The sequence below is a fragment of the Leptodactylus fuscus genome, chromosome 2 (genome assembly GCF_031893055.1).
Source record: "Leptodactylus fuscus isolate aLepFus1 chromosome 2, aLepFus1.hap2, whole genome shotgun sequence".
Taxonomy (NCBI): Eukaryota; Metazoa; Chordata; class Amphibia; order Anura; family Leptodactylidae; genus Leptodactylus; species Leptodactylus fuscus.
In genome coordinates this window covers 65,975,076-65,994,184 of record NC_134266.1, presented here as the reverse complement: position 1 = coordinate 65,994,184, position 19,109 = coordinate 65,975,076, and the positions used below count along the sequence as shown (strand labels likewise).

The window sequence follows — 19,109 nt, the reverse complement described above, 5'->3', positions numbered from 1 at the left end:
TTCAGCTCTACTTCATCGGGCTAATAGAATGCATTGGCCAATCAGCGCTGGCCAATGCATTCTATTAGCGTGAACTGAGTTTGCACAGGGGTTCTAGTGCACCCTCGGCTCTGCTACATCAGATTGCTACATCTGATGTAGCAGTGCCGAGTGTGCATCAGATGTGTAGTTGAGCAAAACTGACTCAGCACTGCTAAGTCTCTGCATTCGCATAGGAATGCATTGGCCAGCCTTCGGCCAATCAGCGCTGGCTCTGCCGGAGGAGGCGGAGTCTAAGGTCGGACCTGAATGGAGACTGGTGTGGAGCGATCTTAGACTCCGCCTCCTCCAGCAGAGCCAGCGCTGATTGGTCGAGTTCCGTACTCTGGCCAATCAGCGCTGGCCAATGCATTCTATTAGCCCGATGAAGTAGAGCTGAATGTGTGTGCTTAGCACACACATTCAGCTCTACTTCATCAGGCTAATAGAATACATTGGCCAATCAGCGCTGGCCAATGCATTCTATTAGCTTGATGAAGCAGAGTGTGCACAAGGGTTCAAGCGCACCCTCGGCTCTGATGTAGCAGAGCTGAGGGTGCACAAGGGTTCAAGTGCACCCTCGGCTCTCCTACATCAGAGCCGAGGGTGCGCTTGAACCCTTGTGCAGCCTCGGCTCTGCTACATCAGAGCCGAGGGTGCGCTTGAACCCTTGTGCACACTCTGCTTCATCAAGCTAATAGAATGCATTGGCCAGCACTGATTGGCCAGAGTACGGAATTCGGCCAATCAGCGCTGGCCAATGCATCCCTATGGGAAAAAGTTTATCTCACAAAAATCACAATTACACACCCGATAGAGCCCCAAAAAGTTATTTTTAATAACATTCCCCCCTAAATAAAGGTTATCCCTAGCTATCCCTGCCTGTACAGCTATCCCTGTCTCATAGTCACAAAGTTCACATTCTCATATGACCCGGATTTGAAATCCACTATTCGTCTAAAATGGAGGTCACCTGATTTCGGCAGCCAATGACTTTTTCCAATTTTTTTCAATGCCCCCAGTGTCGTAGTTCCTGTCCCACCTCCCCTGCGCTGTTATTGGTGCAAAAAAGGTGCCAGGGAAGGTGGGAGGGGAATCGAATTTTGGCGCACTTTACCACGTGGTGTTCGATTCGATTCGAACATGGCGAATACCCTGATATCCGATCGAACATGTGTTCGATAGAACACTGTTCGCTCATCTCTAAACCTTACCTTATTATTATATCGAGTATAGTAGGTATTTTCCGGCTATGATTTGGGTCTGCATACCTGTAACATTATTACTTGGCATTTCATGGACTTATTGGAGAGATTTATGTTTTATCAGTTTGTCATAACAGTGATTCCACCACTATCGCTCAATCATGGTGGTATACACTGTATTCATTGGCAGGATACATGTCCTGTTGATGAATATTATGTAGAGGATCAAACAACACAAGATCTGAATCTGCATTTTAAGGAATTATTAACAATTGACAAAACAATGCACATTTTACACAAAGTGTTGTATGGTACATGCAGTAAATTTTCTATCGCAGTATATTTTCAATACAGAATATGAAAGAATATTTTTAGCAATAAATCAGCAGCAGCGAGTCTGACCCCTCTCATTTGTCTGGTCAGTTTGTCCTTGTTCATCTTTCCATCCACTCTCCAGCTGACATATTGATTGGAACGTTGTCCTTTCTTTCTGACCTTCACACTGTCTAAACTCATCGGGATTACTCCAAATGCTGCTCTGCAACCCATATTGCTAATACTACAACTCAGCATAACTCACCTGCACAACAAAAAGAAAAAAATTGATATCCTTTAACAGTTTTTCCTAAAAACTGCCAGCGAAGACCATGTTGTAACAAAACATAATACTAATTTATTATCAGTGCCATCATACAAAAACACATATTCATAGCAACAAGCAACATACAAAATTGCTCTAGCACCACCTTTTCAAAGGTAGCTCCTATAGATGGCTCAATGCCTGGTTTTCCTGAAACCTAGTTGCATAATCTGGAAATAAAATTAATACAAAATTACTCCTCCAAAAGAAAGAGAGACCCATACGCGGACAACTTTGTCAGGCTTTTCCCCCTAATCAATGTGACTAGCCTGTACCCCGCTTCGCACTGATAAGCGTCAATAACTGCAAAACAGCTGTATGAAGATGGGTCTCTTATCCTGGCCTGGCTTTATTTTCAGATTACGCCACTAGGTTTTAGGAAAACTAGGCATTAATCTATAGAGAGATACCTTCCACAAGGTGGAACTAGAGCCCGTTCCCCTTTTCCATCAATTAGGACTTATTTGTGTATTTCTTTCCAGAACTCTTAGCTTACACTTCTTCCCCAGCACCTGCGGTCAGAAGACAGCTGGAAGACCCCATGCACACTCAACTGAGCAAAGTAAATTCTAGAGAAATCAGTGTAGACGTTGCAGTATTAAGGCCAGATACCAATAACTTATTGAATTTCTTGGGGGTGACTCTAGAGTGTCTCACTGCACACAATAGTTATATACATTGGGTGAAACTCATCAAAACCAATGTGAGAAACCAAGTATAGTTTATTTCCCAAAAGTCTGATTGGTTGCAATTGCTGGTCGCTCCAGTTTTACCTTGTGCCAGTTTGTATAGATCCTCTCTATTCTGTGACTATGAAATGTTAAAACCAGAATATAAATCCTGTAATAGGTTACTGCATGAAATAATCATGAGGGCAAAAAGATATAAAATCTTATTTCAAGATCGAGTTCAGAAGTGCATACAATAAATCAATGTCTAATAGAAGCAAAGTATCAAAATAGGTGCATTGGTCTTCATGTAAAAACACAGAAAGACGGTGACATATCTGGGTTCAGTACCAAAGATAAAAATGAGTAAGTAGAGGCGCAGAGTAATCGTCGGTGCTATAGAGCTACAAGGCTATGCAGTGATAGTATATAAAATCTATAGCATACAATGTCTAGAGAGCGGATGGACAGAGGGGATGCTTCATTACCTGGCTCTCCTCCTCTCCGTCACTCCCTGTCTCCTCGCTGCTGCTCTCCATATCTATGAGCTGGGTCCCCAAGGATCATTACTGTTTATATATAGAGCAGAACAACCACAGCAGGCATCATGACTGCCCCAAGACACTGCTATTCCATGTCGCCTCCCCCATTCATCAATTTCATTGTAGTATGGCACTATAGTTAGATAGCATGCTTTATGTTGTCTGTGTGTTAGTGTTTGAGAGGTAGCAATAAAAACCATTAACACCAGAAGTCTTCAAGAAGTCCTGCAATATTCGCTCTGCTGAAAAACATGGCTGTCAGGAAGTTTCTGCCGTGTGAGATTAAAACATGAAATGAGGCCCTGCACTTTTGCCAAGGTGAATAATATGCATTTTTTTCTTATTCAATGTAGACTGTAACCCCCATATAGGGATCACAATGAACATTTTTTTTTCCCTATCAGTATGTCTTTGTAGAATGGGAGGAAATCCATGCAAACACGGGGAAAACATACAAACTCTTTGCAGATATTGTCCTTGGCAGGATTCAAACCCAGGACTCCAGTGCTGCTAACCACTAAGCCACCATGTTGCCCAATAATATACATCTTGTCAAAAGAATCAGTGTTGGCCAAGGATTTCTTGTACTTATCAGAAGAAACTATCCCTCACACTTTATCTATACAGAACATGTGCAAATTCTCTTTTAACCACTTCCAGACCGCCCATAGACTATAAACGTCTGGGAAGTGGTTGCCTAGTTCTGACAGGACGTACTGGTATGTCCAATCAGAACACAGCAGCTGCATGGAGATTGTGCAGCTGCTGAAGCTGGGAGCCGGCTGTAACTTCAGCCGGAGCTCCCAGAGAGATGGCAGGGAAGGTTTATTTGCTTCTCTGCCTTTTCGATCGCTGTGTATACTGTATACACAGTTATGCGCCCCGCCATGATGGGGCCACCCTCTGACCCGGCAGATCACGTGCCAGCATCTTACCAGAGCTGCTGGGTCCTACAGGACCTAGTTCAGCTCTCTAAGTGTAAAGAACAGTGTGCAGGAAGCTGGATTCCTCCTGCAACTGAGGCTAAATGTAGCAACCTCAGTTATAGGGGAAATCAGCCTCCCTAACAAAAAAAAAAATTGATCAGATGTCCCCAAAGGTCTCTTATGACCTCATGGGGACACAATCTGAAAAAAATAAATAAAAATAAAGTATAAAAAAGTTTTTAAAAATGAAAATAAGATAATTAAAATAAATAAATAAAATACACTAATAAAACACCACTCATCTCTCAGCTAATCTAATTTACTCTGGCCAACATTTGTGTGAACATAGTTGAGAGGTATATATTTGTCCCCAGCAGTAAGTGCCTCTATATATTTTTCAATATAAATTGTTAATGGTGTTTTTATGACAAATTTCTGTCTGGATAATGCTATAAGCTTTTCTAAGGGTTTTATCTAAGGGAAATTTTTGTATGGTTACCATCAAACTTTGCCACATGCAGAGCTCAATAGCAATTTGTCTATGACATGCTTGGGAGCTTTCCATCGAGCAATTCAGACCTACATAAAATTGACCAAATTGCATCTGATCACAGGTTCAGAGGAGTTAAGTGCACCCTTTTAGCAATAGGCGCCAAGTCTATGTTGTGTAACAAATTTAAACATCCGACACCCATAGTACACATATGGTTAGGGTTTAATAGTATCAGAATCAAACTCTAAAGAACATGGGGCAACAACTCAACAACAGCGCTATCCATAGAGGGATGTCACTGTTATGACTGATGCCTAAATCATGATTCGGGATTCTAAAGAAGGACCTGCTGCCAATCACATTATTAGCTGCTCATTTTCCTTGAAAAAAAACTTTAAAGGGGTGTTCCCATCTCAAAGAGCCTATCTCTACTAGTAGCTTATGTAAGTTGAAGACTTTTCTTAAATATATTGCTTTTTCAATGCTGCTTTGTTTTCATGCTATGTGAACTTATTCCTCCCATTGTTTACACAGCGTTTCCATAACACCGCATCAGTGAGATAGGACAAATGACATCACTCACAGCTCTGCCAGCAGGACAATCAGTTCAGTTAATTGCAGTTTGTTGTTAAAGCTGAGTCTGTTAACTCTCTAGGTAAACACACAGATAACACTGAGTCCATTCTGTACAAGCATCTGCATATTATCTGATCTGCATTTATATTAGATTTCTAGTAAGTATTGTGATACTCCATAGTGTCCTGTTCAGCAAGCTGGAAGGGGGGGGGGGGAATACAGGAATTGACAAGAGGAGACAGCAGGCAACGCTGCTGAAACAGGAAGATGGGAAAACCCCTTTAATCATGTAATAAATGTTAAATGATTAGTCCAGATATTTTTTTAACTGGTTAGTATACAGAAGGTGAAAATCATACCACTTTCCAGTATAGTATATGTATTTCAATTCTGCTCACACACTTTACTATACCAGTGCAGCTGACCTTTATCTGTGCAGTAGGATGTCAGAGTCCATTGATCGGTCCTGTGTAATGTATCCAGGGATTAACTGAACAAAACCAAATATTGCATTGCTCATGTGACCCGCTGCACATCATGGAAGCAGGTTATTATTGTGGTTATTACAATAACTGTATGTGTCTGTCTGCAGGTGAATTGTAATATCAGCAACTGATCCATTTTATGTCACACATTGAACTCTATGTAAATGGTAGCCATTCTGCTGGCGTTTGTTTGCTGTGTAGCCTGTAAATGTATCCACTAAACTGATGATCAAAAAATGATGTGAACAGTCCCTAAGTGTACTGCGGTAATGTAAAAAAGGGTTAATATAGACAAAGTGGAATAATAATATGAGTGCCTTCACCTATACAACCAGGATGTCACTTGCCGAGTGGCATTACTGCAGTAAATGTATTTTCTTTTTACACTATTAATGTGTTTTTTCCTACAGATCCGTATATAGTGTGCATGGCGACGCATTACAGGACACCACGGCTAACAGCCCATCTGAGGGAAATCCCATAATCTTCTTTGTGTACAGGGTTTCCATAGCTGCCAGTTCCAATAACTCTCCGGTGCTGGTCATGTGTCGCTGCCACCTGGGGATCCTGCCTTCTCTTTAGTCATAATATATGTTACTCGTAGTGTACACAAGGACCAAGGATTAATACTGATTTTTTCTTTTTGGAAGAGCAGACTGTCTGGACAATGTTTACAGCTCATTCGGTTTTCCTATATATGATGTTTGTGACCACAACTTAAAGGGCTTTTGTGGTCCCCAGGGCAATCTTAATACTATCTGGATAGGTTATCAGTATCAGATTGGCGAGGGTTTAACACCTGGCTCCTGCACTGCTTATCCAGCTCCATCACCGAAAACTATAGACTGACATAGGGCAAAACACTCTATCCCCTGTAAGCATATCCTCAGGACATGCAATCCACAGGCCGCTTATCTGTATGTAGCCACTTCCAGCACCTGTCCTGTAAACAATACAGGACCAGAACCAGAAATTTCCATCCGTTGTCTAGCGGCCATACGCCTTCATTAAGAGCCGAGTTGCAGTGCAGGTGCAGTTTCATATTCTTTATAGGACAGGACAAATCCATACAGATGATCATTCCAGGGCCGGGTGTCAAACACCCATTGATCATATATTTATGGCCTATCCCAGAGAAAAAAAATCAGCCTGGACAACCCCTTTATATGTTCCCCCGGGTCTCTGAATTACAATGTCCATGCAGATTTTTAGTTGCAGTCTTCTAAGGTAAACCAAGAGTGGCTCATGATGGGAGAGGACATACAGAATTACTCTTTTTGGAATCCACTCCTTGATATTAGATTCTAATATTTCATGTTTTTGTAAAGCAATAAGTGAGTTATTTTCACTTTTTACTACTGTTGGGCAAACCTCGTGAGATTTCTCATATCCATGAGGTTCACTTGACAGTTTAGTTTCAGGCTGAATTTTCTTGGTCAAGACTGGAACTGCTATTATTGTACTTCTTCAGACCCCAAAGTATAATAAATTGAGACCAGAAAAGGGAAGTAAACATAACAGGCAGTGTTACCACTTCTCCTTGGACTCCATTGTGGCCTTCCGGCCCTCCCTATTTTCTTCAGGCCTCTGAACAATGATGTCAGTGACCACAGAGGACCAATGAAGCCTTTGATTGGGCCTCCACAATCGCATAGGGTGTTGATGTCATGATATTTGTGTCTAAGTGTCACAACATGACCGCCAAGGCCCATTCACAGGCCTCAGCAGTTCCCTGGGGCTGCTGACGTTATTCAGGAGGCTGGAAGAGGCAATGGAGCCCAGGGGAGGTGAGTATGACTGTTTGTTATGTTTACTCACCTTCCCTGAGTCTCTACTTATTATACGCTTGACTCATTACTCGCCAGTTTGCTCATCCCTGCTAATTATATATGTAGCATTTTTGACAAAAAATTTCATTATGCACCAAGATCACCACATTTTGGCTTTATAATATGCAAGGATGTGTGGGTATGGGCATGCAAGAGGCTACTGTGCACCTTGTGATTTTCATTGTTAATACTTTTCCATGTTTTTTGTATCACTGTTGTGTGTTGTGGCTGTATTTCTTTTGCATGACGAGTAAGCTGGTGACATGCGTTAAGCCCCAATGGAGATAGACATTGGAACTGCTCTTCTTTCACTCACTTTCTAAAGATGTCTTTCCTATTCTACATTGCATCTCCATTTTCATGAAAATCAATGTTTAATTCTTATGCAAATTAATTGAAAAGAGCTTTAGGCTGGGGTCCCATGTGGGGCATGCACTGTTTGACTGGAAAAAAATTTGGCGTTTTACAGTCACTGCAAAATTAGTGGGATTCTGGCGAATCCCATCCACACATTGCGGAAAGATACATGCAACGGACACTGTTTTGGAAATCAAATCATGGCAATTATACCTATGGAAACGCCAGCAGTTTCCCTATAGGCAAAATGAAAGCAAAAAAATACAGGTTTCTGTGAAAAGTGATGCGTGAAAAACCAATTATAATGTGGAGTGCAAACACTTCTAACTCAAGTACTCGCTTTTTGTAAGGCAGTCAGTTTTTGGCACGCAGTTTGTTGTCCAATGTAGAGAGATCTTTCCAGTTTGGTAAGACAGAGAAGTGTGTGGACAAGTACCAGAGCCCAAAAAAAAGAGATTCAGTCGGAAAAATTCACAACAGTGATTTGGCTCCCAGGGAACAGACACAGGAAAAGGTCAAATGAAGACCCACCATACCACACCAAATCTGTGTGAGAGAGAGGGAGACTCTCTTGCACCAACCAGGCAGCTGAAGATGAGCAGTTATGCCCAGTTCACAATGGTGTTTGGGCCATTCGTTCCCTTGTCCACATAAAAAATACAGAGATAAAAGTCCTGCAAGCAGCCCTTTTCTCTACGCACCTTTCATGCGGAAACCGAGCAGAGACCACACAGACACCATTATAGTCTATGGGGTCCACAGGTTTCCTTTGGTAACCACTTTTTCTGCGGATTAGGTTTCTGTTCAGGGGTCCTCAAGTGGGCTCCCTGAATGGAAACCCATGCGTAGATGTGAACCGGGACTAAGCGGTATCTACTAGTTCCAGCAAAGAACCTTGGAACTCCCACCAAGTTTCTGTTTCCAATTTTACCTGGGGAAAAACTCATGTTTACCTTATAGATTTAATAAGGAAACAAAAAGTTGCAAAAACACAATGTAAACTGCTGTAAGTATTTCCACTGCATTATTTTCCACAGGGGTTTTTTGTGTTCCGCATCGTGGAGCCTTGGCCTAATGGTGTATTTATACTGTACATGTGGTGGCTTTGTGGCATTCTTTCTTTTAAAATTCATTCTGCTTTTTTACACACTTGTTTTATATAAATACAGCAAAAACTGCCACCCAATATGTACGTATAACTGCCCCCTTACAGAGAAGACATGATGTAAATGGAACAAGTTCAAATAACATGAATAGATCCTCGCTATATTTAGCAATCCATTGTACAAGTCCATTCTAGCTAAATTTTTAATGAAATCACTTTGGCTCATCAGAAATACTTTACGTAGACTATATAAAACATCCTAAACTTCACTATTACACAATAGAGTACAGACTGGTAAGTGATCTGAGTAGTCAAACAATCGTTATTTTTTGGTATTGTTTTGTTGTTTTGGCTACTAGGAGTACAAACCAATAGCTGTAATATAATTCCCCTTCATATGGTAAATTATTAACCCCTTCCTGGTGCAACCATTTTTTTTTCTTTCCCTCCTTCCAAAAGCCATAACTTTTTTTTTATTTTTCAGTTCACAGAGCCATATAATGGCTTATTCTTTGAAGGACAACCTGTACTTCATAATGGTTCAATATAATTACATTTTTTTCTAGTTTGGAAGCTGTAAAAAAATTCAGAGTGGGTTGAATTTGAGCCATGATCTTATGGGTTTTGTTTTTAGTGTTTTTATATGTTTGTAGCTTGGGTGCAGTGATACCTAATGTCTTTATTTTTTCTTTTCTTTCTTTATTTTTATATTATTTTCCTTATTTTTAGTTATTTTTTTATATTGTTTTTAGCTTTTTTAAATTTTAAGAGCAATCAATACTAGCACAATACACTGATTATTAATGCAATACACTGCAATGCTAATACATCACAATGTATTGTAAGGTCGGGCTCACACTACCGTTGGTGTCCACTTAGAAGGTGTCCGGTTTCGTCGGTATGCAAATGAGTTCTCTTTCAGCACTGGGGGCGAACCCCAGCGCTCGAACAGCATTCTGGGTGTACCCAATGCTGCGAGAGAACTCTGCAGCGCCACCTCCATCTTCTTCAGGAACAGGGTCTTCACGCGTCTTCTTCTGAGGTTGGCTTCAAACTTCTAGGCCTCGGGCCTAGGACAAAGCCAAATGCGCATGCCCGCTGGCCAGAAGAAAATGGCCACTTGCACAGTATTATATACCGAATGGCGGCTCGGAGAAAACATCTAAAGGTAGGAGAATAGTCCAATGCAAGCGAAAAAACAAACAGTCCAAAAATTCCAGTGCTTAATAAGTGAAAAAGAAATACTTACATGCCCTGGTAATGAACATGGATAGGATGAATGTTCCAAAAGGAGTAGTAGGTGCGCGGGATGGCTTCCCCCGTTGAAACTTCATAGCAGTTGTAATCCAAAGCAAAAGTTGTCCCAGCACGATACTAACTCCGGAGTATTTAAAACTTAACTTTTATTGTAGCCAAGTACAGCTTATAAAAAATCAGCAGTGTGAACAGGGTCGGTAGACCTAAGCCTACGCTTTTCGGAGTTTATAGTTCCTTATTCATGCCATGGGACAACTTTTGCTTAGGAGAAGAATAGCTTTTTTTAATTGACTTTTAATGATAGGATCCCTTAAAAGGGTTTGGTCATTTTCAGACCAATATTGAGAGACAAATGTATTGTTTGTATAATAAAATGTAGCACAATTTTCCAATATACTTTCTACCGTATTTTACGGACTATAAGGCGCACTGGACTATAAGGCGCATTGCCCATGAGCGCCTTATAGTCCGTCTCGGTTCATATATAAGGCGCACCGGACTATAAGGCGCAGTCCGGTGCGCATTATATGTTATTGAAAGCGGCGGCATGCAGACTTTGCCAGCGGCCGCTTAACCCCCCGCGTGCCAGCCGCTTCTATTGGAAGCGCTCGGCAGGCGAGGAGTTAAAGGGGCTCTATCAGCAAAATCATGCTGATAGAGCCCAACCGTAAAAGTTATATTAAACTACCCGCCCCCCACCCCCCCCGTTTTAAAATAAAACCCTGAAACAGAATGTGAAACTTACCGAACGGTGCAGGGTGGGCGGGCATTCAGGCCTCCTCTTCCTCCGATGTTCCGTCCTCCTCCTCCGGCGCTCGCGAACTGATAATGGCCTGGGCACATGCGCAGTAGCCGTAGTAGAAGCATTATGATATTGCGCATGCGCCCAGGACATTATCAGCTCGCGAGCGCCGGAGGAAGTGGTCAGGACATCGGAGGAAGAGGAGGCCTGAATGCCCGCCCACCCTGCACCGTTCGGTAAGTTTCACATTCTGTTTCAGGGTTTTATTTTAAAACGGGGGGGGGGGGGGGGGTAGTTTAATATAACTTTAAAGGGTGCATTCACACTACAGAACGCCGGCGTGTATCACAGCCGTACACGCCGGCGTTACAGCAGGGCTGCCGGACACTTCCCATTCATTTCTATGGGAGCCGGCATGCGAGCGCTCTCCATAGAAATGAATGGACTGCTTTTTTCCATTCATTTCTATGGGGAGCGCTCGCATGCCGGCTCCCATAGAAATGAATGGGAAGTGTCCGGCAGCCCTGCTGTAACGCCGGCGTGTACGGCTGTGATACACGCCGGCGTTCCGTAGTGTGAATGCACCCTTACGGTGCCTTTTATGTATGTATGGAAGCGGCACGCAGACTTTGCCGCCGCTTCCATCCATATATAAGGCGCACCGGACTATAAGGCGCACTTACGATTTCTGAGGAAATCGTAGGTTTTTATGTGCGCCTTATAGTCCGGAAAATACGGTATATCAATTCCTCATAATTTTCTAGATCTCTGCTTGCTGTCATTCATTATGTTACTTCTAGTGGATAAAATTCTGACCATGGTCATGTGATTTACGGCCCATAGTCATGTGATGAGCACACTGCTTCCTACCAGGCAGATGTCTGATTACTGTGCTATCACTATAACAACCTTTGACGGTAATGAGAATGAATGACAGCAAGCAGAGATCTAGAAAACCATGAGGAATTGATACAGAAAGTATATTAGATATTGGAAAATTGTATGGCTTTTTATTATACAAACAATATAATTTATCTCTCAATATCGGTCTGAAAGTGGTCAACCCATTTAAGCTATTGCTATGATAGTGTAAGGATTGGAGTCAGGGTCAGGCAGTGCAAAGTGACACAGCTGGGAAAGCAACACTGTGCAGCTAAGGACAAAAGGGGTCGCAGGCCCTGCGGCTATGACTATGCTGTAGTATCTGAGATGAGGCAGACCCATGCACTTCCTAATTGAAGTGCGCCTACCAAGGCTCCTGACACTTCTATCCGGCGGCTAGGATACGGGGAGAGGAGGCCCTGAAAGTCCTAGGGACTGGAGTCACAGGGGTCACACCTAAACAGAAAGCACAGTGTAACTGCAATGCAAAACAAAAGACTAAACCAGCATGGAACCAGGAAGGACCACAAGTCCCAGCAAGACACAGAAGAGAAGGCGAGGTCAGACGAGCAAGAGGTCGAGCCAGGAGATATAATAAAGGTACCGAATCAAAAGACAAGGGAGAGTCAAAAATACAAGCCGGGTCTAAAACCAAGAGACATATGGAAAACAAACAGACAGGGAATAAGACTGAGCAGGGGGACCAGGAAACACAAAGTGAATGGCTGGCAAGGATCCATGCCTGGGTGGGGATTAAATAGCAGCAGAGAACACACCTGATGGCTAATGACATGGAGACTGAGAGCAAGGAAAAGATTAACCCTTAATGACCTAAGCACACCCAATAGAACTCCTAACACGTCTCCCAGGGAGATGCCGCGCAGCAAGGAGACCGCGGCGACTCCGTATCCTGACAGATAGAGTCTCTGGATCAATGTCACCAATTGCAGGAACTGGCTGACAACAGAAAGCAGTAGAGTTAGCTGATAAAATCTTGTACAGCACGAATGATAGGTCCCTGACACCCAAACATCTTCACCTTAGGCAGCTGCAAAGCCGGATGGACTTGTGCTGAATTTGGAGTTCTAGTTTTCACCATAAAACCTGGTACAAGAAATAACACTCCACAATCAGAAGTCAAACTAGGACACAATATAAACCTTACAAGGCAAATTGGAATCGGGAGAGTGAACATCCAGTCCAATATTCAGTTTAGGAGGTAATGTCAGAGACAAAATCAAGAGACAACTGAATTTCCAATATCAAGCCTAGGGTCAGTTCCTACAGGTTTTATCAGAGCGATAATCAGTAGAGAAACAGGTTTTCAGTATCAATCCAGAAGTCAGCATTAGCGCAGCATAAGCAACCAGGATAAGGAAGCCAAAATAGGTATAACCAATAGCAGGCACCGGGCTGAGGAGGAACATGGTTAAAACATGCCTCCACAGATGCTACTTGGATAAGCATAAGAAAGACTTGAAAGCTGCAAAAACTTCCAGGGTTGGCATGGTAACCTTAAAGCAACAGGTAGTTAAACCCAGATTTCTGACAGCTATAATCTGAACAGGCTCATCTTGAAAACCCCCTAAAACAAACAAACAAAAACATGATACATGAGACTTGCATTATCTTATGTTAAAATAATTCTTCCTTCTGGACACCACATATGGTAAAATAAATATATAAAGTAAATTATAGGCATTTTGTTCACCAAGGAGCTCTGCGGTCATAAAAGAATGAAACCACAAGACATTTGCATGTATTCAAGTCTACTGTCATTCATAGTAGAAAGTCTATTATGTCTTATAAAGGACACTTAAGTTTCTGCAGAACTTCTTTATGAAGAGTAAGGAGAGCTTTGTGTTCACCGCTCAGTGAATAGCAAAAGTCTGCACATCTGACTTGTGTATTGTATTGCTTTTCAGCAGCTTCTATAACACCTATTGCAGCTGCTGAAGAACCTCTTTACTGTATGTGAGAATACCACATGTGACTAAAAAAGCGGTTAATACAGGAGAAGAAAATAGATTAGAAAAACAGATCGAGTAATCATGTACCAACCCTCATCTCTGTAGTATTATTTATGTCTTCCATCCTGGGAGAGGTTTTTCCTACTATACACTACTGTACATGGGGGCAGTTACCTTAGTACCTCCCCCCCCCCCCCCCTTATACTGTATACTGGCCCTTAGTGTTTGCCACACATGCACACACATTGGCTGTATGGTCTCTGCCATTGCTGAGTGGCTTCATTACGTTGCAGATTACGTCCAGTAACTGATAGGGCCAGTACATCATGTGCAGGAAGTTGCTGAGCTGAGGAGATGCCAGGGTATAGGAGAGGTGAGTATGAGTTAATATCGTCAACATCACCCATAGATAAAAGCTGAGTAAAATAAAACTGACAGTATGTCATCAGGAGGGTCCCCCTGATTTCTAGGGCCCAATAAAATGGCATGGGTAGCACAGTGGGTAACAATACTCCTGCGTGTACAGTACCTGCCTGTAGCAAATTAATACAAGATGGCAGGGAGGTATTTAAAGTGTGTGTGGTGGGGGGGCAGTGTCAGACTTGGTTGCCTATGGCTCGCCTGTAGGATACTTTCTGATGGCCCACTATACTGCTAAATACAAATATTACCTGCCTCCTATTTACAAATTCCTAAAGCTGCACTGACACATTTTTCGGTATTGGCCCACTTGGCCACTTAGCCTCATATTGGACCATAACCTGCTGACTCACTCTTGCATTAGGTTAGGGTCCCTTTATCTCAGCTAGTAAGATAGTTGCTGATGGAGGCCCCACAGTGACAGTAAGGAGACATGGGCTACGAGGCAGGATAGTGGTCTTCCTGCCTCTGTGCCTAAATGTCATCTCAAGCAGCCAATGGATTTACATATAATAGACTGGGTAGTTTGTTAAATATTGTACCCATTTATTATATGGGAGCAAATACTGCACGAGATTCTGTATGTTGCTTACTTGTTTGTAGTGCAGTGACTGTACCACAGTTGTAGGGGATGGTGATCTAGCGGCCCACCAGGGGAGTCACCTCATTTGCCAGTTCACGCTTGGATGAGTGGAGTCTCCTATGCTTGAGCACTGACATTAGCTTCACACTAGCGTTCGGATCTGCATGGAAACCCGAAAGACAGAGAGCTGTCTGCTTAAAAAGTGGTTTAGCGTCACCCCATAAACTATAATGGGTTTCGTTGGTTTTACGCCAGTAATATATTAAAATCAGCATAGAGAACATTTCCTTGCAGAACTTTGCTTTCTGACGATTTTAGGCAAAATCCTATGGAGACTCCAACGAAGATTTGAACCTAGCCTGACCTGAATCTTCTCCCGAGGCTGGGGGGGGGGGGGGGGTACCGATATCATTGAATAGACTCAGGGGTATATGGAGAGTCATTTACCATCAACAATCTATGGAAAAACTGCATGCAAATGAACTCATGCCAGTCACACCAAAGATGGGTCACACCTACTTTTGGAGGAGTGCCTGGTTTAATTGATATGAGGTCATTTCCATACTTCGAGGTTGAGAGAAAGCCTAGCTAGAGGTGCAGGATGTCTCCAAGACTCTGCACGACGAATGGAAGAAATGAACCGTATCACTAGCTGCAGTGCTATCGAGGATGCAGCACAGGCTATATTACACATTGTAAAGTGAGAAAGTGAGTGACAGCTCTGCTTTCCAAGAGGTGATAAAGATGTTTCCGCATTCTGCTTCACTACCTTGTTCCCATAGTTATACATCTGCATTTCCATCTACTTCTAGGAACATACACTCCATCCTATATAATCTCCATATATTGACCCCAAACAACAGCACTGTATAGTCATAAAAATAATACACGGCATCTATACTCGTAGATGATCTTACTGTACAGAACCCGATAGTGAAATGCAGATCTATGCAGCATCTATAGGGACAAGCTGAAACTTTATGAGTTTTCTATATGGCAGGTATATTTCTAACATGGTGGATACAGGAGTAGTCGTGAGCAGATGCTTGTTTAGTGTCGCTTATTGTAACTCCTGTACTGAATAGATCCTATAAATCATTTTCAGGACTAATAACATATAGTATAATGTATAAACTCTCTCATTCCTCGCACAGCGGCTGTAAAACCTCCACACAAAACATCACATAATCTGGTACTTTAATGCAGACTAAATAGGCCTTATTATGCATAATCCTGCCCGAATCTTATAATAATCTCCCCCTGTAGCTCTGGCAAGTGCAGAAATAAGAGAAGACGTCCTTACCATTTGCTGCAGTGTGAGGCTCCACTCTCTCTTCTCTGCCTGTCAGCCTCTGAATTCCTATACCAAAGTACGTCACAGTGCCAAGTCTGTTATTCTACCCCCTGTGCCCTGATTCCTCGTCCATGGGCATGACATACAAGGCAGTACACCCTGCAGAGAGCATCCTAGCAAAACACTAAGTGACTTTGTGCTGGTGCCTGTTTCTTCTCTGCATCCATGTCAGCCTGTGCCTTGTATATGTAGTGTATACCTCTACTTGGACTGATTAGCTGGGGGCAGGGATGCTCGCTCCTTAGATTGCTGAGTCTATTGCTTGGCTCTGGGTCACTGACAGCTGCTCTTTTCCACCTGGATCTCTATTTCATTCTCTCTATCTCTCTCCTATTTCCTTCTCTCTCTATTTCCCTTATGATGTTGCAGGTCACACAGCTTACTGCCTTATAGGGTGCGGATGGTAAAAGAACGACCTGCCCTACACACTAAAGTATTATATTGTACTTCCATGTCTTTACCATCAGGAATACAAGATCTGAGGTCTTTAGAAAAGAAATTTATTTTACAATGTATATGTAGATGTCTTGGTGTAACTTAAAGAAGATCTTTCTTGTCAGTATTAGAAAATATTGTATTCCCGTGAAATTCCTATTCTGCATCTTAGAATTCCGCATTGTAGCAGACCTCTGAAACTCATGAATAAAGTGACAAATGGGTGTTACCAGTTGGGGGGTGTCGGTTTACAGTCTGACATTGTCCAATCAGCGTTGCCAGTGCCAGAATGTGTAGGGACACACCCATTTGGAAAGAAAAAAGTTAAATGTGATATCCATAATAATCATGTTAATGGGCGTATGTAGACCTCCATGTGTGCGGTCCATGGAAGAAGAGCAGGGACATGGTACATTTTGCAGACCACAGAGCCCTACTAAAGTCTATGGGCCTTGAAAATTACAGCCCACAGATGCCATCAATGAGCTGCCCATTTTTAACAGACATTGTATACAAGCATAGGAATTTTTATTTATTTTAAGTTGATTTGTAATTCACAGAAATTAATAACAAATCAACGTGCCATAGGATTACATAGGGATTAAAAGCTGATGTCCTTGACACCATGATGTCCTCAACGCCCGCCAATACTAGTCTATTGACGGGTACTGTCAGGAGTTGGAGGCGTTTCTCACCACTCAGCGTCATGGCTGGGTGGTAAGGAACGCCCTCTCTAACAGTACAGTGCTATGGACTCTACTGTCAGGAGGGGCGTTCCTCACAGACTGCTCGAAACAACCTTCTGACACTGAAGAGCTACAGTAAAGGCACCGATAGCTCTTCACCAGGGGCACATAACAGGAAAGCACTGAATTCAGTGCACTGTCGGCTTTCTAGTGGTACCACATGTGACCAAGGACCTGAAAGATCTTCTTTAAAATAAATATTTTGTTTCAAATTTTTTTTACATAATTAAAAATTTATATTTGAATGTTTAAACTAAAACCTGAGTTTTTTTTCCAAATACTTTCATGTTATGTGATTTCATTTTACCATCTCCATTCACATCTAGAGCTGCTTTTAAACATTGTTAAAAGTTTTGCTGTTTACCTTGATGTTTAGCTCCATTTCACTTTGACATCGGCCTCATAGGCTCTATTAGAATTCTGAGTGACAGATTCCCTCACATATTAAAGGGATTTTATCATTGGGAAACCCAAATTTTACTAACAGCATCTCAGAATAGCCTATTCTTCTCCTACCTTTATTTTTCTGCTCTGCACCGCTGTTTTGTAGAATTTTCTAATTTCTTCTTTATTCAAATAAGTCTTAAGAAAGCACAGGGGCCATCTCTCTCCGCAGCGTCAGCACCCGCTGAGTCTGTTTTCGGGATTCAAATCTTGCGCATGCTCAGTCAGCTCTGTCTGATGCGAATTGGTTGAACCGACTGAGTATGCGCAGTGAATCCATGGTGAATCCCGATCAGAGACTCGACGGGTTCTGACAGCTCTTCACAGCATCAGAAGAGAGAGGCAGTGTTGGATCTTCTCAGGAGCAGGTGATTTCTGAAGACTCATTTAAATAAAAAAGAAATAAGAAAATTCTTCACAGATCAAGGGGCTCACCTCATCTATAGGTTTCACACTGTGCATGAAACTGGGAGCAATTTGACTGGGAGCTGATTCTGGAGGTGCCAGGTAATGGGCACCCATCAGTCTGATATTGATCATCTATCCTACGGATGGGCGATCAATATTTAAAGCCTGGAAAACATATTGAAGAATCTAAAAAGATATCTTACAAGTCCTCATTAGATCCTTGTACAGAGGTGATGAGGATGCAGGAGAGACCTGCACCATAACCCTCATGTACATGATCACTGGCACATATCTGTATTATTCACAGCTCCAGGATAATATTCCCAGGACTGCAAAAATCTAAAATTAAATCACAGCATGACTCGTGAAAGCCATAATATTTCATGAATCTGTCAAGCTCAAGTGACACAAGATGGTGCAGATGTATAACTTTGCATATTCCATACCAGTTGTGCCACATGGTGTCGATGGTGTCATGTGTCTTGTGATGTCAACAGAACTTCCAATGGGCTGTTTGGCCAACCTTCACTTTTTTGTATATTGCACTGTAATGCTGAATTCACACTGAGTTTTTTGGACTGGATTTTTACGCGGAATCCGCCTCTAAAAAGCGCCTCCTATTGACTAAGTTTTTTTTCCTGCTCGTGGTAAAAAGGTGCGAGCTGCCCTATCCTGTCACAGATTCTGCGGCTGAATCAGTCACAGAGTCCGCTGTGTAAAACTCCCTCCCAACTAGGCCCAATCATTTTGGCCAAATCCGGAGCGGAATGCCGTGACTGGATGCCGGAACACTGAACCTAAGAATGAAGACCCCACACATCCTCACTTAGTAAAATGTCCCTATAATCCCCCCACAATAGTGAACTCATTGTGTCAATCAACCGGTATAATGCCCCATTATGGTTCCCACACAGCACAGCACCCCATTGTGACTCCCCCTCACAATATAATAACCCCATTGTGATTCACAGTATAAAATAATGATCCCATTATATCCCTCACTCAGTACAATGCCTCATTGTTT

At 42.4% G+C, this 19,109-nt stretch overlaps 1 protein-coding gene across 2 annotated transcripts in view; it reads right to left on the bottom strand.

Annotated features, from left to right (window-relative positions):
* Positions 1-16,315, bottom strand: part of LOC142194624 (septin-5-like) — a 47,804-nt gene extending 31,489 nt beyond the window's left edge. Inside the window, exon 1 of one of the 2 annotated variants that reach the window (XM_075263877.1) lies at positions 16,002-16,315. In XM_075263877.1, the coding sequence (XP_075119978.1) occupies positions 16,002-16,004 (3 nt within the window). In that variant the 5' untranslated portion in view covers positions 16,005-16,315. Of the gene's footprint in view, positions 1-3,019; positions 3,089-16,001 lie in introns of those variants that run through there. The other variant, XM_075263876.1, reaches the window with a different exon arrangement.
* Between the last annotated feature and the right edge of the window lie 2,794 nt (positions 16,316-19,109).